Below are 26201 nucleotides of genomic sequence, written 5' to 3' on the forward strand. Positions count from 1 at the left end.
CGGCGCCTGGCTCGACCCACTCGGCGATGCTTTCAGGAGGGCGTAGCGGTCCATACTGTTGACTTGGGAATACGTTCCCCGCCTGGTGGACTTAGTCTTCAGCCAATCCCCTTCTGCTTTTCCCGACATAATGGACTCCGGGCAGTTAAGACTGTTCACTCTCAAAGAGAGGAATAAGGAGTGAGCAGGTCCGCCTTGTGCCGCCAGAGCAGCCCGCCGAGCGTCCCTGGGGTAATAAAGCCACCCAGAGCTCTACAGTGTCCGGGCAGACAAAGGGAACGAAACCGAAAGTGAAAGAGCGAGGACCTCCGTCCGACAGTTCACACCTCGCCAGGCCGTTGTTGATCAACTAGGAGTCGGGCATCCTGCCAACTCTAGCCCCTGGCATCCCCGGGAGTTAGGCCACAATCTTCCGCCAGTCGTAAGTCCGGTTCCCGATGGGCGATCCGACCGTGGGTAGCATCAATCGCCTCCCTGACAACTCAGCAACACGGTGCTATGCATACCATCAGGATTAGAGACAGGATAGTCGACGGAGGGCGCGAGGGTCTCGGGAGCTCTAAGCTCACGCGGCCATCTTAGTCAAGCGCTTGGCTCCTCCCCCTATGCTGACATTCTTAGAGCTTCAGACTCAATGGTTAGGCTGTCAACATGAGTTTCCTATAATAGACAGGTATAACGTTGACTCGGTAAGCAGTGCACTTCAGAATTTGCTGAATCTCGTGATGTCTTAGATATTGCGTAGAATAAATGATTACAGACTTCTTAAAAAGACTTTAAGAGAAGTGCCGATTCGCAGTGCAACACAATCTTCTGGGCTTTAACTCGACCGTCGGAATGCAGTACCCATTGGGAGCTAACCCAGACATTTGCTGCTCCCAGTAATTGGCCCCCACCGGTTCTGACCCCCACTGTGGGGGGGGAGAATCAGCGGGGAAACCGAAGTTAAGAGTAAAGGTGTGCCCACCTTTGCTAACCCCACCCCTCAGGTGGGGGAGGTGAGGTGAAGCACAACCCTCAGTCCCAGCCATCTTGCAGGTGGGGGGAGCCAGCCAACCAAAGTGAGGCTTATGCCCCCCTCCCACTGGAGGGTGGCATAATACCCACCCCATGGAAGGGATCCATTGGTCCCGATCTGTACCTACCAGTAACGCCCCTAAATGTAGTATTTAGGGGCAACCCCGAATCTTGCCTCAGACAAGTAGATAAAAGAAAAAGGACCGAAGAGGCCGTGCGGAAAGAAGAAGGAGGAGGACACCAACTGATAGGCTAAATCGGATCCCCCTTTGCCCTGAGCCTAACACCAGGAGCTTAGCTCCCACAACCTTGTGGACTGCTCGTGAGCAGCCACCAACCGGAGGCCCCTATCCCCCATTGGATAACATTAGGCCTCAGCACTCTGCACCCGGCCACCCTAGTGCCGCTGACAGTGCTTTGAGAGCGCATCCTCGACCCTGGGGGAACCCTGGTTCTAACCCCAGAAACCCAACTCCCACAACCAAGTACTTACCTGTGAACTGACAACTTCATTTCATCCCATAGGATTGCATTGACGGCTTTTCTTTGAAAATTGTTGTGTGTGGAGTTGATCTGTATGGAACTCTAAGAAACTGCAAATATGCAAAAATTGATTTACTTACCTTTTCTCTAGGAAGTATACCAGTGTGATATCTAGGCATAATCACACTTAGTAGAAAAGGTAACTTAAAAAGTAATCTGAAAAGTAATCAAAAGTGATCCAACAGTAATTTCAAATGTATTCAAAGTATTCACAAACCTGTAACAAAGTCATTTTCATTCAGCTTGCTTGTACTGTTCAACCTGCCTTGAAAAGTACCACTTACACTTATCTGTGCAAGGCTTGCTTGGTTATAGGAAATTAACAGAACTAAAAAATATTTTTATACAAACAAATTGATCTGAGTTCAGTCTTTGAATGTGTGATATAATTTCTTGCCTGAGTGTGTACAATAAATCCTTACCACTACCCTCTGATAAGCCTTACTGCTCGCCCACACTACCACAAACAGAGAGTAAGGTATTATCTACGTTTACCTCTGCCTACCTTTGGGGTTCCAGTGGACTCTGTGCACACTATACCTTACTTTGGTATAGTATATACAGAGCAGTTTCCTACAAGGTCTCCTTAAATACTATTGAGTCCTTAATATGATACACGAAATAATGTATCCATACTAATGAGGTCTGTTTCATGTTTCAATAATTTTGGGAAGATACACATTTTACAGTAGCATCCTAATCACATTATTCAAGGGATGATGTACATCCAATTTGAGATATACAGTAGTCATAAGGAGACCATAGTAAGCAACCTGAAACTCTACAAACTGATAGAATTCCTATTTTATCAAAGCCACAATCCACTTTTCGGGTGCCCCAACTTTGAGGTCAGTGTAATCATTAAGCTCTTTCATCCCTGTGAGTGTTTTATAAATGCAACGCTTTCTGCAAATTTGCACTCTAGCGCACTGCACCATTAATTGTAGCACCTATAACCTATATAATAAAGACAACAAAATTGTTTTGTATACGAACTGCGAGTCTAAATACATTCTTTTTTTTTTTTTTTGTAAAAACCTTTATTCTGTAAGATCAGTGACACAGCTATTCAGCCGACAACCCGGAGGTACGGCAGCTTTAAAAACACAACACATGCTAGCGTCAACATTCCAATGACAGGAGAATCGAAGGTTCTGTTTTAAATAAACACAAATCCAAACCTAAACACAAGCAAGGCGATAAGTACTGTAAGCACCAGAAGGGGTCCTCATCAGGGGAAGCGAGCCCCATTTCGTCTAACAGGCACAGGTCTGTAGTAAGGGAAGGGAGGGGAAGTCAGAGACTCAAGAAGACATACACATATCAGCAAGAAGTTCAAAGCCGGAAAGAAAGCTAAGGGGAAAGCTGCTCCTCGGGCGGATCCGGGTCCGGGGGCAGGCATATGCCCCCTCTGTACTGGTTCCAGCGCCCCCATACAGAGTGCCATTTCCGAGGGCGCCCTCGAGCACAATACACTGTCTTCTCCCTAAACATGCTCCAATCCATGTTTTCCATCCATGCTGTCAATGTAGGAGGCCCATTAGAGCCCCACAGACGAGCAATGTCGCGCTTGGCAATCATGTTACCCAGGGTCACCCACTGAGTCTGTGCCGCATCGTGGTCAGTAGGACCCCAAACATTCAGAAGACAACACCGCGCCTCAGGCTGCATGACGATGCCCGTCACCTCCCCATCACCTCGTGGATGCGCCTCCAAAACTCCATAATCACACCGCATTCCCAAATAATATGTAGGAAGGTGCCCACCATACCACAGCCTCTCTTACATAAGCCCTCCTCAGAAAAACCCATATGGACCAGCCTGGGCCCCGTCACGTAGACCCTATGGAGTATTTTAAGCTGCACCAACCGCAGGCGCGCGGGGATCGCGACCTCTTTGGGAGAGGAAACTGCGTACTGCCAGTCCTCGTCATCTAGTTCAAGGCCATCCCTGGTCCATTGAGCACGTAACCCTAGAAGAAGATCTGCCCGAACATTAACAAGTTACTTATAAATGAGCGAGATCGTACTCTCTGGCATATGGCCATCCAGGATCCGGTCCTCTAACGGAGAGGACTCAGGCACCTTCTCCCCTTCTACAAGAACTGACCGCAAGGCGTGGGACACTTGAGCGTATCCGAAGAACTCCGTGCTCCCCAGCTCATATTCCTTCTGCAGCTCCTCGAATGATTTTATCCTACCCTTAACCAAGAGGTCTCCAACCCTGGATATGCTGATCAGGTCCCATTTCTCAAACCGTTTTGTATGCCAAAGCTTACCCGGAATATCGGAGTCAAACAGAGGGGTGGCGAGGGTAAGCTTACCCTTCCAGCCCAGTGAATCCGTCGCAACCTTCCATACATGCACAGCCACCCTGGTGGGCCCCGTTAGGGTTAAGTCTAACGACTTCGAATACAGCGCTCTGGAGTAGTTACCCCCACGTAGCAACCATCGGTCCATGGCGAAACCAGGGCTCAGCGCCGGACCATATACACCATGGTTAATCGCACTCAACTGGGTGGCCCAGTAATAACGTCGGATGTCCGGAAGCGCAATACCCCCGTCGTACCACGGAAGCGTCAACTTAGCAATCGCTATACGCGGACGCCCTTCCCACAATAGCGCGCGCTGGTGGCTTTCAACCTCACGGAAGTAACTGGCCGGGACCCAGTCAAGAGTATTCTGCAGGGCATAGAGGAAACGGGGAAGAGACATCATCTTGAACAGAGCGGCACGGCCAAGGAGGGAAAGCAGCAACCGCCGCCAGCCCGCCACGTCCCGCCGCAGACGCGCCAAGGGAGGGAGCAGGTTCTTCTCGTATCGCAAAATGGGATCGATGGAAATATAGATCCCCAAATACAAAAAGCCCTGCTGGGCTATCTGGAGCGGGCAGTTGCGCGGGACAGGCGGGACATCACCACACAGGACATACAAGTATGACTTCCCCCAATTAATGACAAGACCAGAGTTTCTACCAAAAGAAGTCAAGACGTCACAAACCACTATCAGAGATTTCTTAGGCGAGGCGAGGTATAGCAGAATGTCGTCGGCGTAAAGTGAAATACGGTCTTCGTGGTCAGGCGACCAGCGAATCCCACGTATGTCCGGGTGCCATCGTATCCACGCCGCCAGTGGCTCAAGAGCAAGAGCGAACAATAACGGCGACAGGGGACAACCCTGCCGGGTGCCTCTCCCGAGCTCGAACGGTGCCGACGCCCGCCCGTTCACCACGACGCTGGCGAGAGGTCCCTCATAGAGCAACCTCACCCAGCCCACAAATCCAGGCCCAAAGCCGAACTTGGCTAGCACAGCCCACAGGTACGCCCACTCCACCGTATCAAAGGCCATCGTGGCATCGAGGGACGCCACAACAGCCGGCTCCCGCATCGTGCCCGCCCTGGCAATCACACCATGAAGGCGTCTAAGATTCAGTGCAGTGTTACGGTGCGGGATAAAGCCCGACTGATCCGGGTGGATCAAGTCGCCAAGCACCCGGACCAGGCGGTTAGCAAGGAGCTTAGCAAGGATTTTCGGCTCGGCATTGAGAAGTGATATCGGCCGATAGGAGCCACACTTGTCACGGGGCCTACCGTCTTTATGTATTACCACAATCGTTGCCAGCCGTTGGTCGAGCGGAAGAAACCCATTCACCCGCGCCTCCACGAACATGGCGCGCAGGTGAGGAGCCAACTTATCTGGATGAAGCTTGTACAGCTCGACCGGCAAACCATTTGGGCCCGAAGCCTTACCGGAGCGCAACGCGCGGATAGCACCCGCCACTTCGTCGACAGTTATATCTCCATCGAGGTCATCCCTATCAATGGCAGAAAGGCAGGGCAGAGCGATATCCCGCAACAGGTCACACGACTCCTCAGTCGGCCTATCCGAGACCGAGGTGTATACCGTACGAAAATGGTCCGAGAAACACTGAACTATACCGTCAGGGTCAGTAACAACCTCTCCCCCATCCGTAGACAACTCAGGCACCACTCGATTGACACGCTCTTTTTTGTCCAGCCACGCCAGCAATTTCCCGGCCTTATCGCCGACATCATACAGTCGACCCTGCTGCTCCCTATGAAGGGTCTTAGCAGCGTTCGTCACCAGATCCCTATATTCCAGTTGCTTCAAGCTCAAATTATGCAGTGTGGCCGGTGTAACATCCTCTTCCAAGGCCACTTCCAAAGCCGCTATCTCGTCCTCTACTTCCGTCACCTCGGCATCTCTCCGCCGCTTGGCGGCCACTACCAGGGAAAAGGCCTCCCCCCTCAATACAGTCTTAAAAGCTTCCCACAGGGACATCGCAGATTCAACTGAACCCTGATTCTCTTGGAAATAGCTGTCAACTGACTTCAGCAACGCACTGCGCAGCTTGGGGTCACGAAAATACCAGGGGTTAATGGGAGCCACCCTGCCCCCCGCCACCCGGCCAATATTCAAGCGGGCCCACACCGGTGAATGATCAGAAATGCCCCGTGCCAGGTGCCTAGCCTCAGATACCAAAGAGGCGTGCGCAGCCAGAGTGAGCAAGTAATCAATCCGGGAGAGACTCCCGTGGGCCCCGGAATGGAAGGTGAGTCTCTGAGTGGGGTGCCGTAGCCTCCAACAGTCTACCAGACCAAAAGTGTCTATAAAATCGGGAAGCCACTTCTGAGCACCCCCGGTGTCCCTGGGCGGACACCTATCAAGCATTCCAGAACCAACCGCATTGAAGTCTCCTCCCACCACCAGCATCCCTTCGGGGAGTTCCAACAAGGCCTTGCCCAGATCAGCAAACGTGGAGGCCTGCAGGGCAGGAGGGACATAAACAGAAACCAATACCAACGTTCTGCCCTCCCATCTCCCCGCCACAGCCACAAAGCGCCCCCTGTCATCAGCAATGGTGGAATCAACCTCGAATGGTAGGGAAGCTCTAACAAGTATGCCCGCACCCCTGGAGCCCGAGGAGAACCCCGAGTAAGCAATGAATTTATAGCCCTTTCTGTTGAGTGCATAACACGTATTCCCTATAAGATGGGTCTCCTGCAGGAGGACCACATCTGGCGAGGTCCGTTTCAAGAATTGCAGGACTATCCCCCGTTTAATACGATCCCCTAAGCCATTAACATTCCAGCTGATTATGCTTAAGCCCCTATCCCCCATCCCCGAACACAAAGAGACCTCCACCCCCCCCCGGAGAACCACGATCGGACAATGCTGACAACAATTGCTACGCCTTGCAAGAAAGAAAAACACACCCCCCAACAACAACCCCAACATCCCAAATCCCCCCCCTCCCTGCACCCCTGCATCAGCTTACAAAGCCCCCCCAACTTGCAGTGTGCCTGTCGCCCTATCAAAAACAAATCTACAAAAAGTACCCCAAGGGAGGAAAGAGCTCCTATCTTCCCCCCGCCGCCCTCCCATTACTGCAGGAAGATGCGAGTCACTGTCCGGGGCTGAGTCAATACGTGCCAACACCGGAGGTTTCACTTCTGTCCATCACGATCGCCTCCCGCTCCGTCCACGCTGTCCCGGCCGGGCTGCCGCCGAGGGAGCGCATCCAACCAGTCCCCTGCCATGTCCGGTGATTCGAAGAAGAAAGTCCGGTCCTCATACACCACACGTAACCTGGCGGGGAAAAGCATGGCATACTTCAGGTCCATATCTCTGAGCCGCCGCTTCACCCCCAGGAAACTCTGGCTCTGTTTCTGCACCATCTGGGTGAAGTCAGGATAAAAACTCACAGAGGCGTTCTGAAAAGGGACCGGGCCTGTCACCCTCGATGCTTGCAGGATAGCATCTCGATCCCGAAAATTAAAGATCCGGGCTACAATCGGTCGCGGGGGGGCTCCCACCTTAGGCCGTCCTCCAGGCACTCGGTGAGCCCGCTCCACCGCAAAGAACTTGCTGAGGCCCTTAGGCGCAAGATGATTCACCACCAAATCCTCGACGAGTAAATCCACGGAGAGATCCTCTGAAGTTTCTGGGACCCCAATAAGGCGCACATTATTGCGCCGGGCCCGACCTTCGAAGTCCTCGAGCCGGCGGGCGGAGAGGTCACTCGTGGTTCGTAACTTACGTACCTCAGCCTGAAGTTCCGAGACATCGTCCGCGAGACCAGTGGTCTTGAGGTCAAGGGACTTGACCCGCTCATTGGTTTTGCCCAGGTCCGCGCGAATCAAGTTGACATCAATCAGAATCATGTCCACCTTGTGCGCCAGGGTCTCGAACTGCCGCCCAATCGAAGATTGCATCCCATCTATCGCCCCTTTGATATCCTGCAGCGATAGCTCCGAGGCAGGGGATGAATCGGCCTTCTGCGCTTCCAGCGACTGTCCCGATCCACCAGGCGACCCCTTCTGCTGGGCATAACGATCCAAATTGTTGGATTGGGTATAGCCTCCCCGCCGGGTAGTCTTAGACTTCGACCTGTCCGCCTCCGATTTGGTCGACATCCCGAACAGCAGGACAATCAATTGCCAAAGGACGTCCCTCACGCAGCTAGAGGAAACAGGGTCAAATAGGACTACAACAGTCAGTCAGGACCGAGTGGAAGTCCTCCAGACAGAGGAGGATATGCGTGAAGCGCTCCCAAGCCAGAGCAAACAAAGGGCGAGAAAGCGAAAGTGAAGGTGCAGCGACATCCGTCCGTCAGTTCACACCTCCCAGGGCCACTGTTGTTCAATTAGTGGCCGGGCATCCTGCCGACACAAGCCCCTGGCATCCTTCGGAGGTAGGCCGCAATCTTCCGCCATGCACAACTTCAGTCCCCGGTGGGCGATCTTCGCCCGGACAGCGTCAGTCGCCCCAGCTGTGACTCATCTGCAGGATTCCGTGCAGGAAAATCAGGATTTAGGACAGGATAAGTGCAGGAGGGCGCGAGGGTAGCGGGAGCTCAGGGCTCACGCGGCCATCTTGGTCAAGCGCTAGGCTCCTCCTGTCTAAATACATTCTTAATTTAAAGTTAACATGATCAATGTTTGAAGTTCTATTGTTGTAGGTGTTCAGCCCGTGCAAAATTAAGTCTTGCCTCCCTCCCCCCCAAAAAATAAAGTTTAGCTTTTAAATAAACCAGAAGAAACCACTTGAGGATAACGCCCTTTGGGGACAAAAGAAAAATGTAAACATCAAAAGAGCTGGGATCCCAGATCTTCTGGAAATATACCATTTCAACGGCATTAAAAAATTTGGAGGAGAGACCTGCTTCAGAATCCTATAAATAATGAAATTCTTTGACTTATGAGTGTTTGAACATTATGAGGCATAGGCTACTAATTAACGTAGGATTTTTTCAAACAAGACATGATCAAATATCTTGCATGATGGCTATTAGGCATAACTTCGATTTCGGATTAAGGTTAATATACCAACAATACTTTTCAGGAAATACTGTACTCCAATACAATTATGCCATTCAGGCCTTTATGAGTATGGCCAGTATTAAGCATTTGCTAAAGCCTGGGAAACTATTTTACATCTACTTTGACATCTATTACATTGAAAATGTATTAGGCATTTCTGTCTCGTCTTAACAATGTTGAATTGTTAGAGGATTACACCTTCAGAAAGTGGAATTCGTTAATTAGGAGTAAAAATCCTTTCTATATTTAAGGGGTATGATCTATTGTTTAATTTGAAGGGGATACTGTAGCATCTAATGACTAACTCTGCAAAGAAAGGAAGTGTTTGATTCAGAAAGAGTGTGCTAGTAGTTGCCATTAGGCTCAGATCTATAAGGAGTTTTGATCACGTTTGATGGCTAATAGCTCGCCTCAAAATGTAGGTTTGCATGTATGTATGTTTTATTTCAATAGTCAAACCCAGTCAAAAGGCAGCAGAGCACTGGACAGGATTCAAAGACAAGCATAAAGGCAATGAGTGACAGGAAAGGTAGCTGGTTGTGGACTGGTGATGCATTGTGACATAGTATTTATGTAGCTTTGTCTTTAACTCATTCTTAAACTGAAGCAGAGTTGGAACGCTGCAGATGGATACAAAGACGTTGTTTCAGAAGCTCAGCACTACATGAAAAAGGCCTGGTGTAATGTTTTTTCATTTTTTAAATTTCTTAGTTTGCAGTCTGATGGTGTCCTCGGATGGTAACCAAGAACCACCAGACATGGGAATCTTGTCTGCAAGAAAGAGGTGTTGGTTATGATGGCTTGGTCAATAATGCAGCTGAGTTTGAAGTGGTGGGGGCCGGCAACGGAAGCCAATGGAGCTCAATGAGGATGGGGGTGATGGGCTCATATTTCTTCAGGCCCTGGATGTGACGTGCTGAGGAATACATGTAGGATGCCTCTAAAGGAGATCAGTGGGAAGTCAGGAAGCGCAGGGAATAGGGCATGAAATCAGACTAATAGTCACCCATAAGATGGTCAGCATCACACTATTTGCTTCTCCATCCAGCACTAACAATGGCACAGTAACATTTAAATAATTAAAATATTTTTGTTTGCAACTACATCAACAGATCCAATGGCCTGTCTTCTGTGTCCTTGCTACGGACATTAACTATATGGCCCAGTAAGATGGTTGGCTGGCTTGCCATTGTAAGACATCGAGGTATTGGTTGAGGGGGTGGAAGCCCTACTCAAACAATAACTGCAATCCTTGTCAAGGTGAACCACAAAAGTCACTACATTTCCTGTGCTTAACACACAAGTAGGTTGGAACAAAGCAGTCAGGCTTAACTTAAAAGCAAAGTGTAAACTATTTATATAGCACCCAAACAGTAATAAAGTTAAAACACAACACAAGAAAATCCCCAAACCAATTTAGAAAAATAAGGTAAAATGTAACAAATAAAATTATACTGGAACAACAAAAATCCAATCTGTAGATCTGGAGATATCAAATTTTAAAGGTTTAAGCAGAAATAGCGCCAAGAAGCAGAAAGCGCTAAGTGTGGGTATTTGGTCGCTCTGGACCCAGACAAAGTTTCAAGTTCAGGCTGACTGCGATGGAGCTCAAGCCATCCACAGGACCAAGTTCGGCCCACTGACATGTGTACCTCATGTCCTTGGTGCGAGATCTGCAAAGCATTGAGAGGCCTTACACTGTCCAACGTCAGTTCCAATAAAGCTCTGCGGTGAGGCTTTGCGTCGCTAGGCATCGGTTCGGATGAAGCTTTCAGCTGTCGTTGCTCAGCGATGGTTCTGATGAAGTTTGAAGGTGTGCAGCGAGACTCCGCGGGCTCTGTGTTGATTGGTGTCTGTTCCAATGAAACTTTCAGCTGTGTGGTGAGGCTTTGCGGGGCTACGAGTCGCTTTGCACCAGATTCGATGGAAACTTCCGTTAAGCATGGAAGAGTGCACTCTGGTGCCGGCCAAGGGTCCAGGGCATGGGGAGGCATCTCTTGGGGTTCATGGAGGTCCAGCGCAGCAGATCAGCTGGACAGTTGTAGGGAGGCCTCTGGAGTTAGCCCACTGACCCATGATGTCACTCAGGTTAGCCTTGGATGGGAAACAGCTTTTACAATGTTTTGCTATTACAACGCGGTCGTTACAACGACCGCGTTGTTAGTACGCAATACCTTTAGCACCTCAAGTCATTACAACGGCTTCTTGCAGGGGCGCAAAGGTATTGGATATAGAATCCAACACCTTCCCTGCTGTTGCACAAACTGGAGTAGGAATAGTAAATAATACTATTCCTAAGTCCAGTGCGCCCCCTACAGCAAGTCGTTGTAATGACTTGCGATGTAAAGGTATTGCATACTAACAACGCGGTTGTTGTAATAGCATGCAATGTATACGCATGCGTTATAACATGCTATATTTCCTTGGATGAAGGGAGCACACTCAGTATTCCTTCTCATAGGGCAGGCCTCAAGCAGCAGTACAGACCTCTAGGAAACAAGGCAGGCCTCAAGCAGCAGGAAACTCCTCTGGGGAAAAGGGCAGGTCTCAAGCAGCAGGACAGTCCTCTGGTAGCATCAGGGCAGGCCTCTTAGGGACAAGGCAGGCCTCAAGCAGCGGGGAAGTCCCCTTTTATAGTGTAAGCAATAGTGTAAGCAATTTACTAATAAAAAAGCATTGTTCTTTATTAACAGGATACTATTATTCTCAATTGTCACTGTTAAGGCATTCGTTTGGCAAACTGTACCACTTGTTTATTTATTCTTGTTAACAACGCATAAGCGCACTTGTGGGCTTAGTGACAATAAATGTCTTTCCATGCACTCCAAGCTATTCTAACTGGCCTAGCCGGTCTTCTGCGAGGCTCGTTAACACACATGGCACTGAGGTTAAAGAGGCTGAAGCACATACCCACCGCCTGCCAGGTTTTTTTTAACAGAATATCATTCAGCTACTCCCTTTTCTTTCCAAATAAATTGATCATTACTGGCAGCAACACATACTTTTGTCTACTGGACAATTTAACATCTCCCAGTGATAGGTAAATGATGCCAAAGTGAATGTCTTTATTTCTGGTACTGGAATGTCATTCGATTCTTCAGATTTCATAGTCAGGGCCGCAATCATGCTAGAGGGTATTAATGAATCCATATAAAGATTAGTAGATGGTCCCTTAGAAAAACAAAATTTCCTCCCAGTGGTAGACGAATTGTCCTGTGGCTGGAATAAGAAATGTTTGATGAATGTGATGAATGAAGTCTAACACACACAGAGAATGAACATGTTATGTCATGTTAAAGAAGAAGGAATTCTTACAGCCAATCTAATTTTGATTGGCATACTTTTCAAAACCACCATTAGATGTATATAATAAGCAAATTAATTAATTTCCTTATAAAGACGTATTACTCTTCTTGGTACTATATGGAATGCTTAAGAGTTCAATTCGTTATTGATCCTTCTTTCAGAAACGTCTTTAAAACATTGGGGGTACTATTCTAAAACGGAATCCCTCTTTCCTAAACAAAAGATTCTCACCCATAGAAATGTGAAGTTTCACGTTCCAGCCTATACCTTTTACAGAGAGCATCCCATAAGGTTCCTTCTTATCGCTGCTCCTATTAAATTTGTAGGTTTCTCCACTAGCTTCCATTTACATTTTCCCTATTAAAAAGTGCTAATACCTAGATGAAACTCAATTTCCATATAAATTACCTTCTAATGTTAAAAAAGCAGAAGTCACCCTCAATAAAGTGTTTAACCCCGCCTATACTTGGACGACCTCAAATCCCAGTAGTAAACCCTCTGAAACAGAGATCCTTCCCATCTACAACAAAGTATATGGAGGAAACAACTCTCTCTGGCCCTCCTCACTGGGCGCAGGTCGTACCCCTGTTCCTCAAGGTCGTAATTTGGGCATTAATTTAGACACTAACTTGACAATGGGCCCTACATTGTGACCGTCATTAAATCTGATCAAATACCAACCCACAGAAGATAACTTTACAGCTGCACTGTCTCGAAACTAATTCAATTTAAAGTGGCAGGTATACTACACAAAATCAATTATGGGAACACACCTTTTTTCTCTCCCAGAAATTCATCTCCACCCACCACTTGACAGCCCTGGGGAGGTACACCCTTTAAGATTCGTGGTTCCAGAAGCTGTAACTCACAACCCCATTATATGATAGCAGAAGAAAATCTTGTGAGGTATATAAAGCACCTTAATATGTGTCTGTTCTCACAATTAATTCTATCAATTATCACAGGATGTGCATTATTATGGTCTTGCACCTGGAGACTCTAGTCTAGGAATGATGGAGCGCATTAAAAGGGAAATGCTACTTACCAGTATGCATCTGTTCTTGGCATGTAAAGCTGCAGATCTACACACTATGCATAGATCGCCATCTGGTGTTGGGCCCGGATGTTTGCACTTGTTTTTGTCCTGGAAAGTCTTTGGAAGTCACGAGATAGGTGATTCCTCCTTAGGATCACAGTGTGCATGGGCATCAGCTCCATCCTCAGATTATTTTTCGCCAGCGGGGAAATGATGGAGCTTTGTAAGAAACCGGAAGATGCCCTTGTATGCTGTATCTAAATAAGATAAAACTGGAACAGATAAAGGGAGGCGGGTGGGCATGTGTAGATCGGCAGCTCTACATGCCAAGAACAGATGCATACTGGTAAGTTCGAGGCATATGAGCTGCAGATTACACACTATGCATAGATTGTATAGCAGTCCCCCTCCTTAGCGGCGGCCACCAGTATCTGTTGCAGTAGTCTGAAATAGTGTTTTGAGTACAGCTTGGCCCACACTAGCTTGTTGTTTTGATTGCACATCTACACAATAGTGTTTTGTGAACGTGTGCGGTGTAGCCCATGTAGCTGCTCTGCAGATGTCATCTAAGGGAATGTTCCCTAAAAATGCCATACAAGCCCCTATTTCTCTTGTAGAGTGAGCTCAAGGAGGAACAGTTAAGGAATATGCTACTTACTAGTATGCATCTGTTCTTGGCATGTAGAGCTGCAGTGCCACACACTTAAGATAGCAAATCGCCATCTGGTGTTGGGCTCGGATGCTTGCAGGTTGTTGTTGTCTTTGGAAGAAGTCTTTGGTCACGAGATAGGTGACTCCTCCCTTGGACTACAGTGCGCATGGGCATCCACTCCATCCTCAGATTGTTTTTCGCCATGATGGGAAATGATGGAGTTTGTAAAAATAAAGAAAGGATGTCCATGTGTAATGTCTAAGTACGACGATGCTGGAACAGATACAGGTCCCGGGGAGGTGGGTGGGCGTGTGTGGCTCGGCAGCTCTACATGCCAAGAACAGATGCATACTGGTAAGTAGCATATTTCGTTCGAGGCATATGAGCTGCAGATCACACACTTAGGATAGACTATATAGCAGTGTCTCCCCTAGCGGTGGTCACCTGTATCAGTTGCAGCAGTTTGGAATAAAGTTTTAAGGACAGCCTGACCCACAGAAGCTTGTTGTTTCGCTTGCACGTTAACACAATAGTGTTTAGTGAAGGTGTGTGTTGTAGACCATGTGGCTGCCTTACAAATATCTTCTAAGGGAATGTTTCCTAAGAATGCCATAGAAGTCCCTATTTTGCATGTGGAATGCACTCTAGGGGGAACTGTTAGAGTGTGTTTAGCCTTGTGGTAGCATATTTGGATACATTTAACTATCCACCTGGCTATTCCGGATTTGGAAATGGGGTTGCCTTTATGTGGTGGAGAGAAAGCAACAAACAATTGTTTGGTTTTACGAAAAGATTTGGTTCTATCAGTGTAATAAAGCAGGGCTCTTTTAACGTCTAAGGTATGAAGAGCTCTTTCAGCTACAGAGTCTGGATTTGGGAAGAACACTGGTAGCTCGACTGATTGGTTAAGATGGAACGGAGAAATGATTTTTGGTAGGAATTTAGGATTTGTTCTAAGAACCACTTTGTTACGGTGTAGCTGTAGGAATGGTTCTTGTATGGTTAAAGCCTGGATCTCACTTACCCTTTTAAGGGATGTGATAGCAATAAGAAACGCTACTTTCCATGTAAGGAACTGTACTTGTATTTATGCAGAGGTTCAAATGGGGGACCCATGAGCCTTGTGAGAACAATATTTAGGTTCCACACTGGAGAGGGTGGTAATCTGGGAGGAATAATCCTTTTAAGACCTTCCATGAAGGCTTTGATCGCTGGTACTCTAAATAATGACAAGTTTTGTTGATTTTGTAAGTAGGCTGCTAATGCTGCTAGGTGGAGACGTATGGATGAGTACGCTAAATTACATCTTTGCAAGTGTAGTAAGTAGCAAATGATGTTCTGGATGGATGCATCCAGTGGGCGTATATCATTGTTAGTGCAGTAAATGGCAAATCTTTTGAATTTGGAGCGTAGCAGGCTCTAGTAGTAGGCCGTCTGGCCTCTTTTATAATATTCATGCAGTCTGGTGGTAGGTTGAGGTAACTGAACTCTAGGACTTCAGGAGCCAGATCGCTAGGTTCAGTTGATGTGGATCTGGGTGTCTGATTTCTCCATGGTTCTGGGTTAATAAGGACAGGGAGAGGCGCAGTTTTTGGTGTGGAACTAGAGAGTTCCAGCAGTGTTGTGAACCAGGTTTGACGCGCCCATGTGGGAGCTATTAGTATCAGCTTGAGAGACTGTTGCCTGAGTTTGCGTACCACGAATGGAATGAGTGGGAGAGGCGGAAAAGCGTACGCAAATCTGCCTGACCAGTTCATCCATATTGCATTGCCCTTCGACTGTGGGTGGGGAAACCTGGCGGCGAAGGTTGGGCATTTTGCGTTTTCGTGTGTGGCGAACAGGTCTATGTCTGGTTGGCCCCATTTTTGGAAGAATGGGAGTAGGACTTGTGGGTGTAATTCCCATTTGTGGATCTGTTGAGTTTGTCGACTCAACAGGTCGGCAATCTGATTGTGAACTCCTGGATGGTGTTCTGCTAGCAGGTATATGTTCTGGGGAATGGCCCATCTCCAAATGTTCTGTGCGAGCTGGGACAGCTGGAGAGAATGTGTGCCTCCTTGTTTTTGTATGTAATACACAGCTGTCATGTTGTCCGTCCGGATGAGGACAGTTTTGTTCTGGAGATGTAATTGGAATGATTTTAGTGCTAGGAATACTGCCAGTAGCTCCAGGTAATTGATATGGAGCCCTTTCTGTTGAGTGGTCCATGTGCCCTGAGTGGTGTGTGTTAGGAGATGGGCTCCCCATCCTGTGAGAGATGCGTCGGTTGTCAGCACTATTTGTGGAAGAGGCTCTAAGAACGGCCGCCCTTTGGACAGGTTTATAGTGTTCCACCATTTTAGAGAGCAATGTGAGCGGCTGTCCACCAACACCAGATCTGCCAGTTGTCCGTGAGCCTGATTCCACTGATGTGCTAGACATTCTTGCAAGGGACACATTTGAAGTCTTGCATAAGGCACAATGAAGATGCATGACGCCATCATGCCTATGAGTTGCATGAACACTCTTGCTGGAAGAGAGTGTTGGGTTTGAAATTTTGCGATCAGAGCTTGTATTTTGGCTATCCTGGCTGGGCTGGGATATGCTAGTGCTTTGGAGGTATTTATGGTGGCTCCCAGATATTGATGTATGTGGGAGGGTTGGAGATGAGATTTGGGATAGTTTATTGTGAATCCCAAGTTGTGTAAGATTTGAATAGTTTGGTGAGTGTTTAGGATGCATTTGTTGAATGAATTGGCTTTTATGAGCCAATCGTCTAGATATGGGAAGACATGAATTTGTTGTCTCCTGAGATGCGCTGCTACTACTGCTAGGCATTTGGTGAATACTCTGGGCGCAGTTGGTACCCCGAATGGAAGGACTGTAAACTGATAGTGTTGTCCGTCCACCACAAATCTTAGATACTTCCTGTGAGCAGGATGCATGGGGATGTGAAAATAGGCGTCCTTGAGGTCTAATGTGGCAAGGAAATCGCCTTGTTGTAGTAGTGGGAGTACTTGTTGAAGAGTGATCATATGGAAATGATCTGAGTTTATGTACTGATTTAGGAGTCTGAGGTCCAGTATTGGTCTGAGTGCCTCGTCCTTTTTGGGGATTAGGAAGTTCAGTGAGTATACCCCTGTACCCTGATGTTGTAAGGGAACTGGTTCTATTGCGTGTTTTTGAAGCAATGAGAGCACTTCTTGTTTGAGGAGCGTAAGATGGTCTGGTGACATATAGCGTTGCTTGGGTAGAATGTGTGGGGGGGGGGGGTAGTGGTGAGTTCCAGGCAGTAACCATACTGGATAATTTGTCTTACCCACTTGTCTGTTGTGATGGAGTTCCAGACAGGTAGGAACTGTTTGAGTCTTCCCCCGACTGGAGTGGAATGGTCTGGGGAGAGTGGAGGAAAGTCACTGTTTTGTGGCGGGAGAGGTACGAGTGTTGGTACTGCCTCGACCTCGTCCCTTGGTGTGGTTTCCTCTATATCCTCCTCTAAAATATCTTCTACTGGAGGATGTTTGTGTAGAGGGTTTGAATGTGGAGGAGGTGTCTGCTCCAATGTTTTTGGAGGCTCCTCTGTAGAAGGAGCGTCGAAAGGAGCCACGTGGTTGTGGAGACTGCAATGCTCCCATGGATTTAGCAGTCTCGGTGTCTTTTTTCATTTTCTCAAGTGCAGTGTCTACTGCTGGTCCAAACAGTTGTTCTTGATTAAATGGTTGGCTAAGTATAGTAGTTTGTACTTCTGGCTTAAAGCCTGAAATATGTAGCCATGCATGGTGTCTAAGGAGTACACTTGTGTTTATTGCCCTAGAGGCAGTGTCTGCGGCGTCAAGTGCACATTTAATTGAGGCATTTGAGATAAGTTTTCCCTCTTGTATACAGTCATTTGCCTGGGCCTTGTATTGGTCTGGTAGTTGTTGTATCAGGTCTTCTAACTGATCATAGTGAGCCCTATCGTAGCGTGCTAGTAGGGCTAGAGTGTTGGCGATACGCCAATGATTAGCGGCTTGTGCTGCTACTCTTTTGCCCGATGCCTCTAATAGTTTGGATTCCTTGTCGGGGACAGTGTATCTCCCGTAGTTTGGCAGTTGGCGCATTTCCTTGCGTCGGAAACGACCAGAGAATCCAGAGGGAGCTGCTCTTTGATGTAAGAAGGATCCTCTGGGGCAGGTCTATATTTTTTCTCAATTCTTGGGTTGAGTACCCTGGCCCGTACGAGGTCTTTAAATACTTCTGTGGTGTGTTTTATGACCCCTTTAATCATGGGTAAAACTTGAACCGACTTCTGAGACTGTTCAAAAGTGTCTAAGAGGAAGTCTTCCTTGGGTGCATCGGAGTGCATGGTGACGCCATGATAAAGTGCTGCTCTGTGTACTAGTTGTCCAAACCCCAGGTGGTCATCTGGAGGTGATGGTTTGGAGGGATATGGTGTAGGGTCAGAAATATCTGGTAGAGGGTATGCCCAGTCGTCCAATGGTACGGTATCTGGATTTGTGAACGGATTATTAAGATCATCAGGATCACCCGCATCACCCCCTCCCCCTAGGTCATCATCATCATCCTGTGGGGGTGGTGTATGTAATGGAGATGGTAGAGGTAATGGTGGTGTAGGTAGAGGGGGTGAGGTAGGAGGTGGTACAGGAGAGGAAGGAGGAATTGGTGATGTTGCCGAGTCCTTCTTCTTTATAGGAACTGGGGCAGGTGTAGTATCCGGTTTCCGTTTCCTACAAGGTACAGCAGTGACATGTCCAGTTTTTGGATTAATATAGATCCTTTTTTGTGTTGGATCTGGGTGGAAAAGTTCTTGGTCTTCAGGAACAGACTTTGGCGCCGATTTTTTCGGTTCCGATCGAGGTTTTGGGTGATCGGTAGAGTCTTTGGCTTTAGGAGGTGTATTATAGTCCTTAGCCTGTGGTTTCGGTGCCGGTGAAGGTTTAGGCGCCGATGAAGGTTTTGGTGCCGAAGTTGAGTCTTTGAGCTTGGGAGCTTTCGGTGGCGGTGTATCTAAGGGCCTCGGTGTTTTTGATGCCGAAGGCGCCGGAGCCGGTGCCGAGAGGTCTTGTGTCTTCGGTGCCGAAGGTGCCGGTGGCACAATGATATGTGGTTTGCTCGGGCCCGAGCCACTGGAAGGCTTGTTTCTTTTCGGAGCCGAGCCCGAAGGCGGGGCTTCTGAAGGGTGTTTTCGGTCTCGACTGGGGCCAGCAGGCGAAGTCTTGACCAATGCCTTTGGTTTTGGAGGGGTTGGGGTAGGGGCAGTGGTACTCACGCGTTGCCCCAGAGTAATGGGATCGTCTGCTTCTGAGATAATTTGAAGTTCCTCGGAAGCTTCTTCCGGGACATCGGGACCCTCATCGAAGATGTTTTCTGGTTCCGGGGCTGGTCTGTGTGCCATGATATGGCATTGAGCTCTTCGATCCCGAATGGTCTTTTTGGATCGAAATGCGGCACAGGCTGGACTCGTTGTGTTCCGGCGACATGCACAGGTTATAGACCTTATGATGGTCACTGTGTGGGAATTCTGCTCCACACTGGGGGCATTTTTTAAACGGCGTCCTTTTCATGAGCCGTAGGCCTCATGGCGCGGATAGGTCCAATCGCCCGCGTCGACATCCGGAACCGGTCCGATGAACTCGATGTCGAGTGAAGGTGCCTCGATGCAGTTTTGTAAATGTTTTTCGCTTCGAAAGTTTGTTTTTGAAGTATTCTACTGGAGTGGAAAAGTTACATCCGAACCCAATGGCGTAAAAAAACAATCTGAGGATGGAGTGGATGCCCATGCGCACTGTAGTCCAAGGGAGGAGTCACCTATCTCGTGACCAAAGACTTCTTCCGAAGACAACAACAACCTGCAAGCATCCGAGCCCAACACCAGATGGCGATCTACTATCCTAAGTGTGTGATCTGCAGCTCATATGCCTCGAACAGTATGTTTTGCTTTGTGGTAGCAAATTTGTATGCATTTAACAATCCATCTGGCTATCCCAGACTTTGATAGGGGATTGCCTTTGTGTGGTGGTAAGAAAGAAACAAAAAGTTGTTCCGTTTTTCAAAAAGGTTGTGTTCTCTCAATGTAATAAAGCAATGCTCTTTTAACATCTAAAGTATGTAGAACTCTTTCTGCGACTGTGTATGGTTGCGAGAAGAATAAGGGCAATTCTCAGATTGATTGAGGTGGAAGGGAAAAATTACTTTAGGGAGGAATTTAGGATTAGTTCGGAGAACAACCTTATTGTGATGGGTTTGTAAGAATGGTTCCTGAATAGTTCGTGCCTGTAGCTCACTAACTCTTCTTAGAGAAGTAATGGCCACTAGGAAAGCAACCTTCCATGTTAAGAATTGTAGCTCACATTTATGTAGAGGTTCAAAGGGAGGTCCCATTAGTCTTGTGAGAACGATGTTTAAATTCCATACAGGTGAGGGTGGAACTCTGGGAGGAATTATCCTTTTGAGTCCTTCCATAAAGGCTTTGATGGCAGGTACCCTGAACAATGATAAATGTTGTCTATTTTGTAGATATGCTGCTATGGCAGCAAGGTGTAGCCTAATAGAAGTATAGGCTAAGTTGCACCTTTGTAGGTGTAGTAGGTAGCCTATGATGTGTTGGATAGACACATCTAGGGGATTGATGTTATTGTTATGATAATATATCACAAATCGTTTCCACTTGGCTGTGTAGCAGGCTCTAGTGGTAGGGCGTCTAGCTTCCTTAATGACGTTCATACATTCAGGAGGAAGGTTAAGGTAACCGAATTCTAAGATTTCAGGAGCCAGGTCGCAAGGATCCGCTGAGCTGGGTCCGGGTGTCTGATCTCTCCACGGTTCGGGGATAAGAGGCGTGGTGAGATGTGTAATCTTTGGTGTGGAACTACGGACAGTTCCAGTAATGTGGTGTACCACGGTTGTCTGGCCCAAGTTGGAGCAACTAGAATGAGAGTCAGTGAGTGTTGCCGTAGTTTGTGCACCACCAGTGGTATGAGTGGGAGAGACGGAAAGGCGTACGCAAATCTGCCTGACCAGTTCATCCATATCGCATTGCCTTTGGCCAATGGGTGTGGGTATCTGGCGGGGAAGCTTAGGCATCTGGCGTTTTCGTGGGTGGCGAAGAGTTCTATGTGTGGTTGCCCCCACATTTGAAAGAATGGTTGAAGAACTTGTGGATGAAGTTCCCACTCGTGGATCTGTTGCGTTTGATGACTTAACAGATCGGCTATGGTGTTTTGGACTCCTGGGCTAGGAGAAAAATGTTCTGAGGGATAGCCCATCTCCATATGTTCTGTGCTAGCTGAGAGAGCTACAGAGAGCGTGTCCCGCCTTGTTTCTGTATGTAGTACATGGCTGTCATGTTGTCCGTGCGGACTAGGACAGTCTTGCCTGATATTTGTTTTTGGAATGCTTTTAAGGCTAGGAATATGGCCATTAATTCTAGGTGATTGATGTGGAATAACTTTTGTTGAGGTGTCCACCTGCCCTGCATGGTGTGATGTAATAGGTGAGCTCCCCAGCCGGAGAGCGACGCGTCCGCTGTCATGACAATTTGAGGAACTGGCTCTAGGAACGGTCGCACTTTGGAAAGGTTTTTGGTGTTCCACCACTGGAGAGAGCAATGAGTGCGACCGTCTACCAAGATCTGTTAGCTGTCCTTGAGCCTGGTTCCATTGTCGTGCTAAACACTCTTGTATGGGACGCATCTGGAGTCTTGCGTGAGGCACTATAAATATGCAAGAGGCCATCATCCCTATGAGCTGCATGAACACTCGAGCTGGAAGAGAGTGATGTGGCTGAAATTTGGTGAGGAGAGCGAGAATGCTAGCTATCCTGGCTGGAGTGGGATAGGCTAGCGCTTTTGAGGCGTTTATTGTGTAGCCGAGGTACTGTTGCGTGTGACAGGGTTGCAGATGAGACTTGGCGTGGTTTATTGTGAACCCCATGTCGTGAAGTAATTGGATAGGTGAGTGAGTGTGATGAACACACTGGTTGTACGAGCTGACTTTTATGATCCAGTTATGGAGGTATGGAAAGACGTGAATGTGTTGTCTTCTTAGATGGGCTGCGACTACCGCTAGGCACTTTGTGAATACCAAATGGTGCTGTTGTGACTCCGAAAGGGAGTACTTTGAATTGATAGTGCTGCCCGTCCACTACAAACCTGAGATATTTTCTGTGAGCTGCATGAATGGGAATATGGAAATAGGCGTCCTTGAGATCTAAGGTAGCCAGGAGTCGCCCTGTGAAAGCAGAGGGAGGACTTGCTGAAGTGTGACCATGTGGAAATGGTCTGATTGTATGTATAGGTTTAGTGGCCTGAGGTCTCAGAGAGCTGTCTTTCTTTGGTATGAGAAAATACAGGGAGTAAACTCTTGTGTTATGTTGATGCAGGGGAACCAGCTCTATTGCACTTTTTTGTAGTAAGGAAATTACCTCTTGTTTCAGGAGTGTCAAATGTTCTGTTGACATTGGACGCTGTTTGGGTAGAATGTTTGGGGGGTACAGGTAAGTTCGAGACAGTAACCTCATTGCACTATTTGTCGCACCCACCTGTCTGTGGTGATGTTGGTCCAGACAGGAAGGAATTGTTGTAGTCTTCCCCCGACTTGAGTGGAATGGTCCGGGGGAAGCGGAGGGAAGTCATTGGGCAGGGGTGGAGGCAGAGCGGGTGTTGTTAGTCTGGCCTCTGCCCTTGTTATTGTTGCCTCTGTATCCTCCTCTCTGATACCCTCTGGTGAAGGTGGATTGGGTGGGAGGCTTGTAAGAGGTGGGTTGGTTATCAGACGAGTAGTCCCTGGAGTTGCCCTTGTAGGATGAGCGACGAAAAGAACGTCTGGGAGCTTGCGATTGCAAGGCTCCCATTGATTTGGCTGTGTCCGTGTCCTTTTTCATCTTTTCAAGGGATGCGTCGGCATTAGGGCCAAAACGGTGTTGTTGGTCAAATGGTTGGTTGAGGATAGAGCTTTGCACCCCAGGTTTAAAACCGGAAATGCGTTGCCACGCGTGCCTGTGGAGAAGGACATTTGTGTTTACTGCTCTGGATGCTGTATCTGCCACATCGAGAGCTCACCGGATGGAGGTGTTGGTGATAATTTTACCCTCCTGTATGAGGTCGTTGGCCTTATTTTTGTATTTGTCCAGGAGGTGTTGTAGTAGGGACTCCAACTCATCATAGTGAGCCCTATTGTATGGGGCTAACAGGGCCGGAGTGTTTGCGATGCGCCAAATGGTAGCTGCCTGTGACGCTGTTCTTTTGCCAGAGGCGTCCAGGAGTTTAGACTTTGTCGGGCGGAGCTGCATCACCTGATGTTTGCGAGTTAGCCCTCTTTCTAGCATTTGAGACCACCAAAGAGTCTAATGGAACAAGGCCCTTAATGTAAGCTGGGTCTGTAGGGGCAGCTTTGTATTTTTTCTCAATTCTAGGATTGATGACTCTAGCCCTAAGAGGGTCCTTAAATACCTCTGTAGCGTGTTTAATAGCCCCTTTGAGCATGGGTAAAGTGGATGTGGACCTTTGGGTGGTGTTAAAAGTGTCCATTAAAAAATCCTCTTCGACCGGTTCTGTATGTAGGTCGACCTTGTGGTACTGGGCAGTTCGGTGTTCCAGCTGATTAAAACCCATGATGTCTTCTGGTGGGGAAGGCCTAGAGGGGTAGATGTCATCTTGCGGGACATTAGGGACATCAGGCGTATTATAGTCATCCCAAGGGTCAGGGGAAGTTGGTGGACTGGGTCCCCTAGTGGCAGGTCGTCCGCACCATCCCCTGTGTCATCATATGTGTCGTCATCGTCGTACTGGTGTAGGGGATGGCGTAGGAGAACGAGGTGGTGGGGGAGGTGGAGGAGGTGAAGGTGGAGAAGGGACTCTAAGAGGTGATGTGGCTATGTCCCTCTTTTTAGGTAGTGGAACTGGTGCAGGCATGTCCAGTGGTCTTTTCCTGGAACTCAGAGTTAATTGACCAGTTTTAGGGTCTTTAGAATTTTTTGTCAAGGGTTTGGTCAAAAAAGCTCTTCTAAAGAAGGTTGGGTGTTCGGTGTCGACTGTGTCGATATCGAGGGCTTTATCGGCGCTGGCTCCGGAGCGGTTTTGGGCTTGGAGCCGTGTGATTTACCAGTCTCTTTGTGCTTCTTCGGTGTCGATGGTTTTTTCAGCTCCGAAGAATGTGAGTCCGAACTTTTGGGGAGTGGCTTCTTCGTCGGCTTCGAGTGTTTTTTCGGTGCCGGGGAGTCACTGCTTGGTGTCTTCGGTGGCAGGCAGACTCGAGCCCGGAAGGTTTCTTTGCCGGGCCCGAGGGTGGGGCTTGGGAAGCAGTGTGTCGGTGTGCACCTGAGCCCGAAGGTGAAGGTGTGACCGAAGCCCTTTTTGCTGTAGGGAGTGGGTCGGGGTCGACGTCTCTACTTACGACCCGTTGAGTCGGAGTCACTTCTTCAACGTCGGAGTCATCAGCTTCGGAGGCGCTGATGAGGCCTTCTTCGACCTGCTCCTCTGGCACATCGACGCCCTCTTGGAAGATGTCGTCGGGGATCAAAGTCGACGAGCGAGCCATGGTTCTTGGAGCTCGTCCATCCCGGATGGTCTTCTTCGAGCGGAAAGAGGCACAAGCTGGACAGACTCTGGCCTCGTGCTCCGAAGAGAGGCAGAGATTACACACCTCATGCAGATCAGTGTGGGGAAACTTCGACCACATCGAGGACACTTTTTGAAAGGCGTCCTTTCCATGAGCCAGATGCCAAGGCTCAGGTCGGCCTGAAGGCCTTCTTCGACGACCGGAATCGAAGACTTGTAGAGATGCGTGCCAATTAGGGTTCGCGATCGAGACAATAACATCGAAAGGGTGAAGGATTGAACGTCGAAACAGGAATCGGTAACGGTTCCGTACTGGAGCACGAGAAACACATCCGAGCCCGATGGCGGAAAGAAACAATCTGAGGATGGAGCGCCCATGCGCACTATGATCCTAAGGAGGAGTCACCTATCTCATGACTTCCAAAGACTCTGCAGGACAAAAACAAGTGCAAACATCCGGGCCCAACACCAGATGGCGATCTATGCATAGTGTGTAATCTGCAGCTCATATGCCTCGAACATTACATTAAATAAATAAATATATTTTATAAGTGATATCGCTCGGTTTGAAAACCGCGCTGGAATAGCACATGAAAGAGGCCACAGGGAAGATGATAGGAGCCGTTCAATGGAATAGTTCCTAACCTTTCAAAGCTGTAACGGGGGTCTTCCAACATGAAAAGGATTTCACCAACTTGGACTTTCAGTTAAACTGGAAGATTGTGGCTACATATGCTCTGGTATACAACAGGTATTGTGGATTTTTTTTCATATTCATCAATTTGGTCCAGAGAGTGAAGGGATGGAGTAGGCAACAGCATAGACTGCGATAAAGTGACACCAAGGGGTGTGGGTGAAATGCCTCACCGTAATGCTTGAAAGAGTGACTGCTAAGAGAGTGGGTAAAGATACATAGAGGGCATCATAGTGCATGTGGGCATCCACACAGCATCAGAGGATAACAGGGGTTCTATGTGAGGGGAGAATGTGCCCCACAACTGCGGTACGCCAAGCGAGTGAAGGGAGAATGTGCTACACAACTGCGGTATGCCAAGCGTGTGAGGGGATAATGTGCCATACAACTGCGGCACGCCAAACGTGTGAGGGGAGAATGTGCCATACAACTGCGGCACGCAAAGCGTGTGAGGGGAGAATGTGCCACACAACTGCGGTACTCCAAGAGTGCGAAGGGATGACAGAAGGAAGAGGGTTCAACAAGGTAGTAAGAGGGCATATATACATTCACACAAGCTCTCTTTCTCACGTCTCTCATTCTATGTCTCCGATTGTCCAAGGAAGCAATGAACCACAAGCCAACACAGAGTTCAGAACTACGACGACTGCTCATGGACTCACTTGTGATTCGAAGAATAGCCTCAAAGGAGTCAAAGGTCAGTAACGGTTCGGAAAGCTCTCGAAGGAAGGTCTTGAGGATGACTGCAGGGACGTGGATATCTCCATACATATCGAAATTGACAGGCTTTCCTAAAATTAAAGAAGATATTTCAGTGCATCTCTCAACTTATGCAAGGCAGGAGGAAGTTTACATCTGTACAGATTTGTCCATCATATCAATTTCAATCCCTATAAATGAACCTCACCATTTCCAATTGTAGACACCAAGCAGTCATTCATCTTGTACTAGATTTTAGCTTCTATATTTGCATCTTCTGCGTGCAAGACTTAAAGTCGTTGCCCACCGCACTTTGGTCTCTCTCGATCCTTCTTTGCCTCACTGTTCCCATTAACAGAACGCATATTTAACAAGGAG

At 48.1% G+C, this 26201-nt stretch overlaps 1 protein-coding gene across 2 annotated transcripts in view; it reads right to left on the reverse strand.

The window, feature by feature from the left end:
• Positions 1–26201, reverse strand: part of ARHGAP8 (Rho GTPase activating protein 8) — a 968737-nt gene that overhangs the window by 78891 nt on the left and 863645 nt on the right. For both annotated transcript variants that reach the window (XM_085652441.1, XM_085652442.1), the window contains exon 11: positions 25787–25915. In XM_085652441.1, coding sequence (XP_085508567.1) covers positions 25787–25915 — 129 coding nt within the window. The remainder of the gene's footprint in view (positions 1–25786; positions 25916–26201) is intronic.

The sequence above is a fragment of the Triturus cristatus genome, chromosome 4_1 (assembly GCF_964204655.1).
Source record: "Triturus cristatus chromosome 4_1, aTriCri1.1, whole genome shotgun sequence".
In the NCBI taxonomy this organism is placed as follows: domain Eukaryota; kingdom Metazoa; phylum Chordata; class Amphibia; order Caudata; family Salamandridae; genus Triturus; species Triturus cristatus.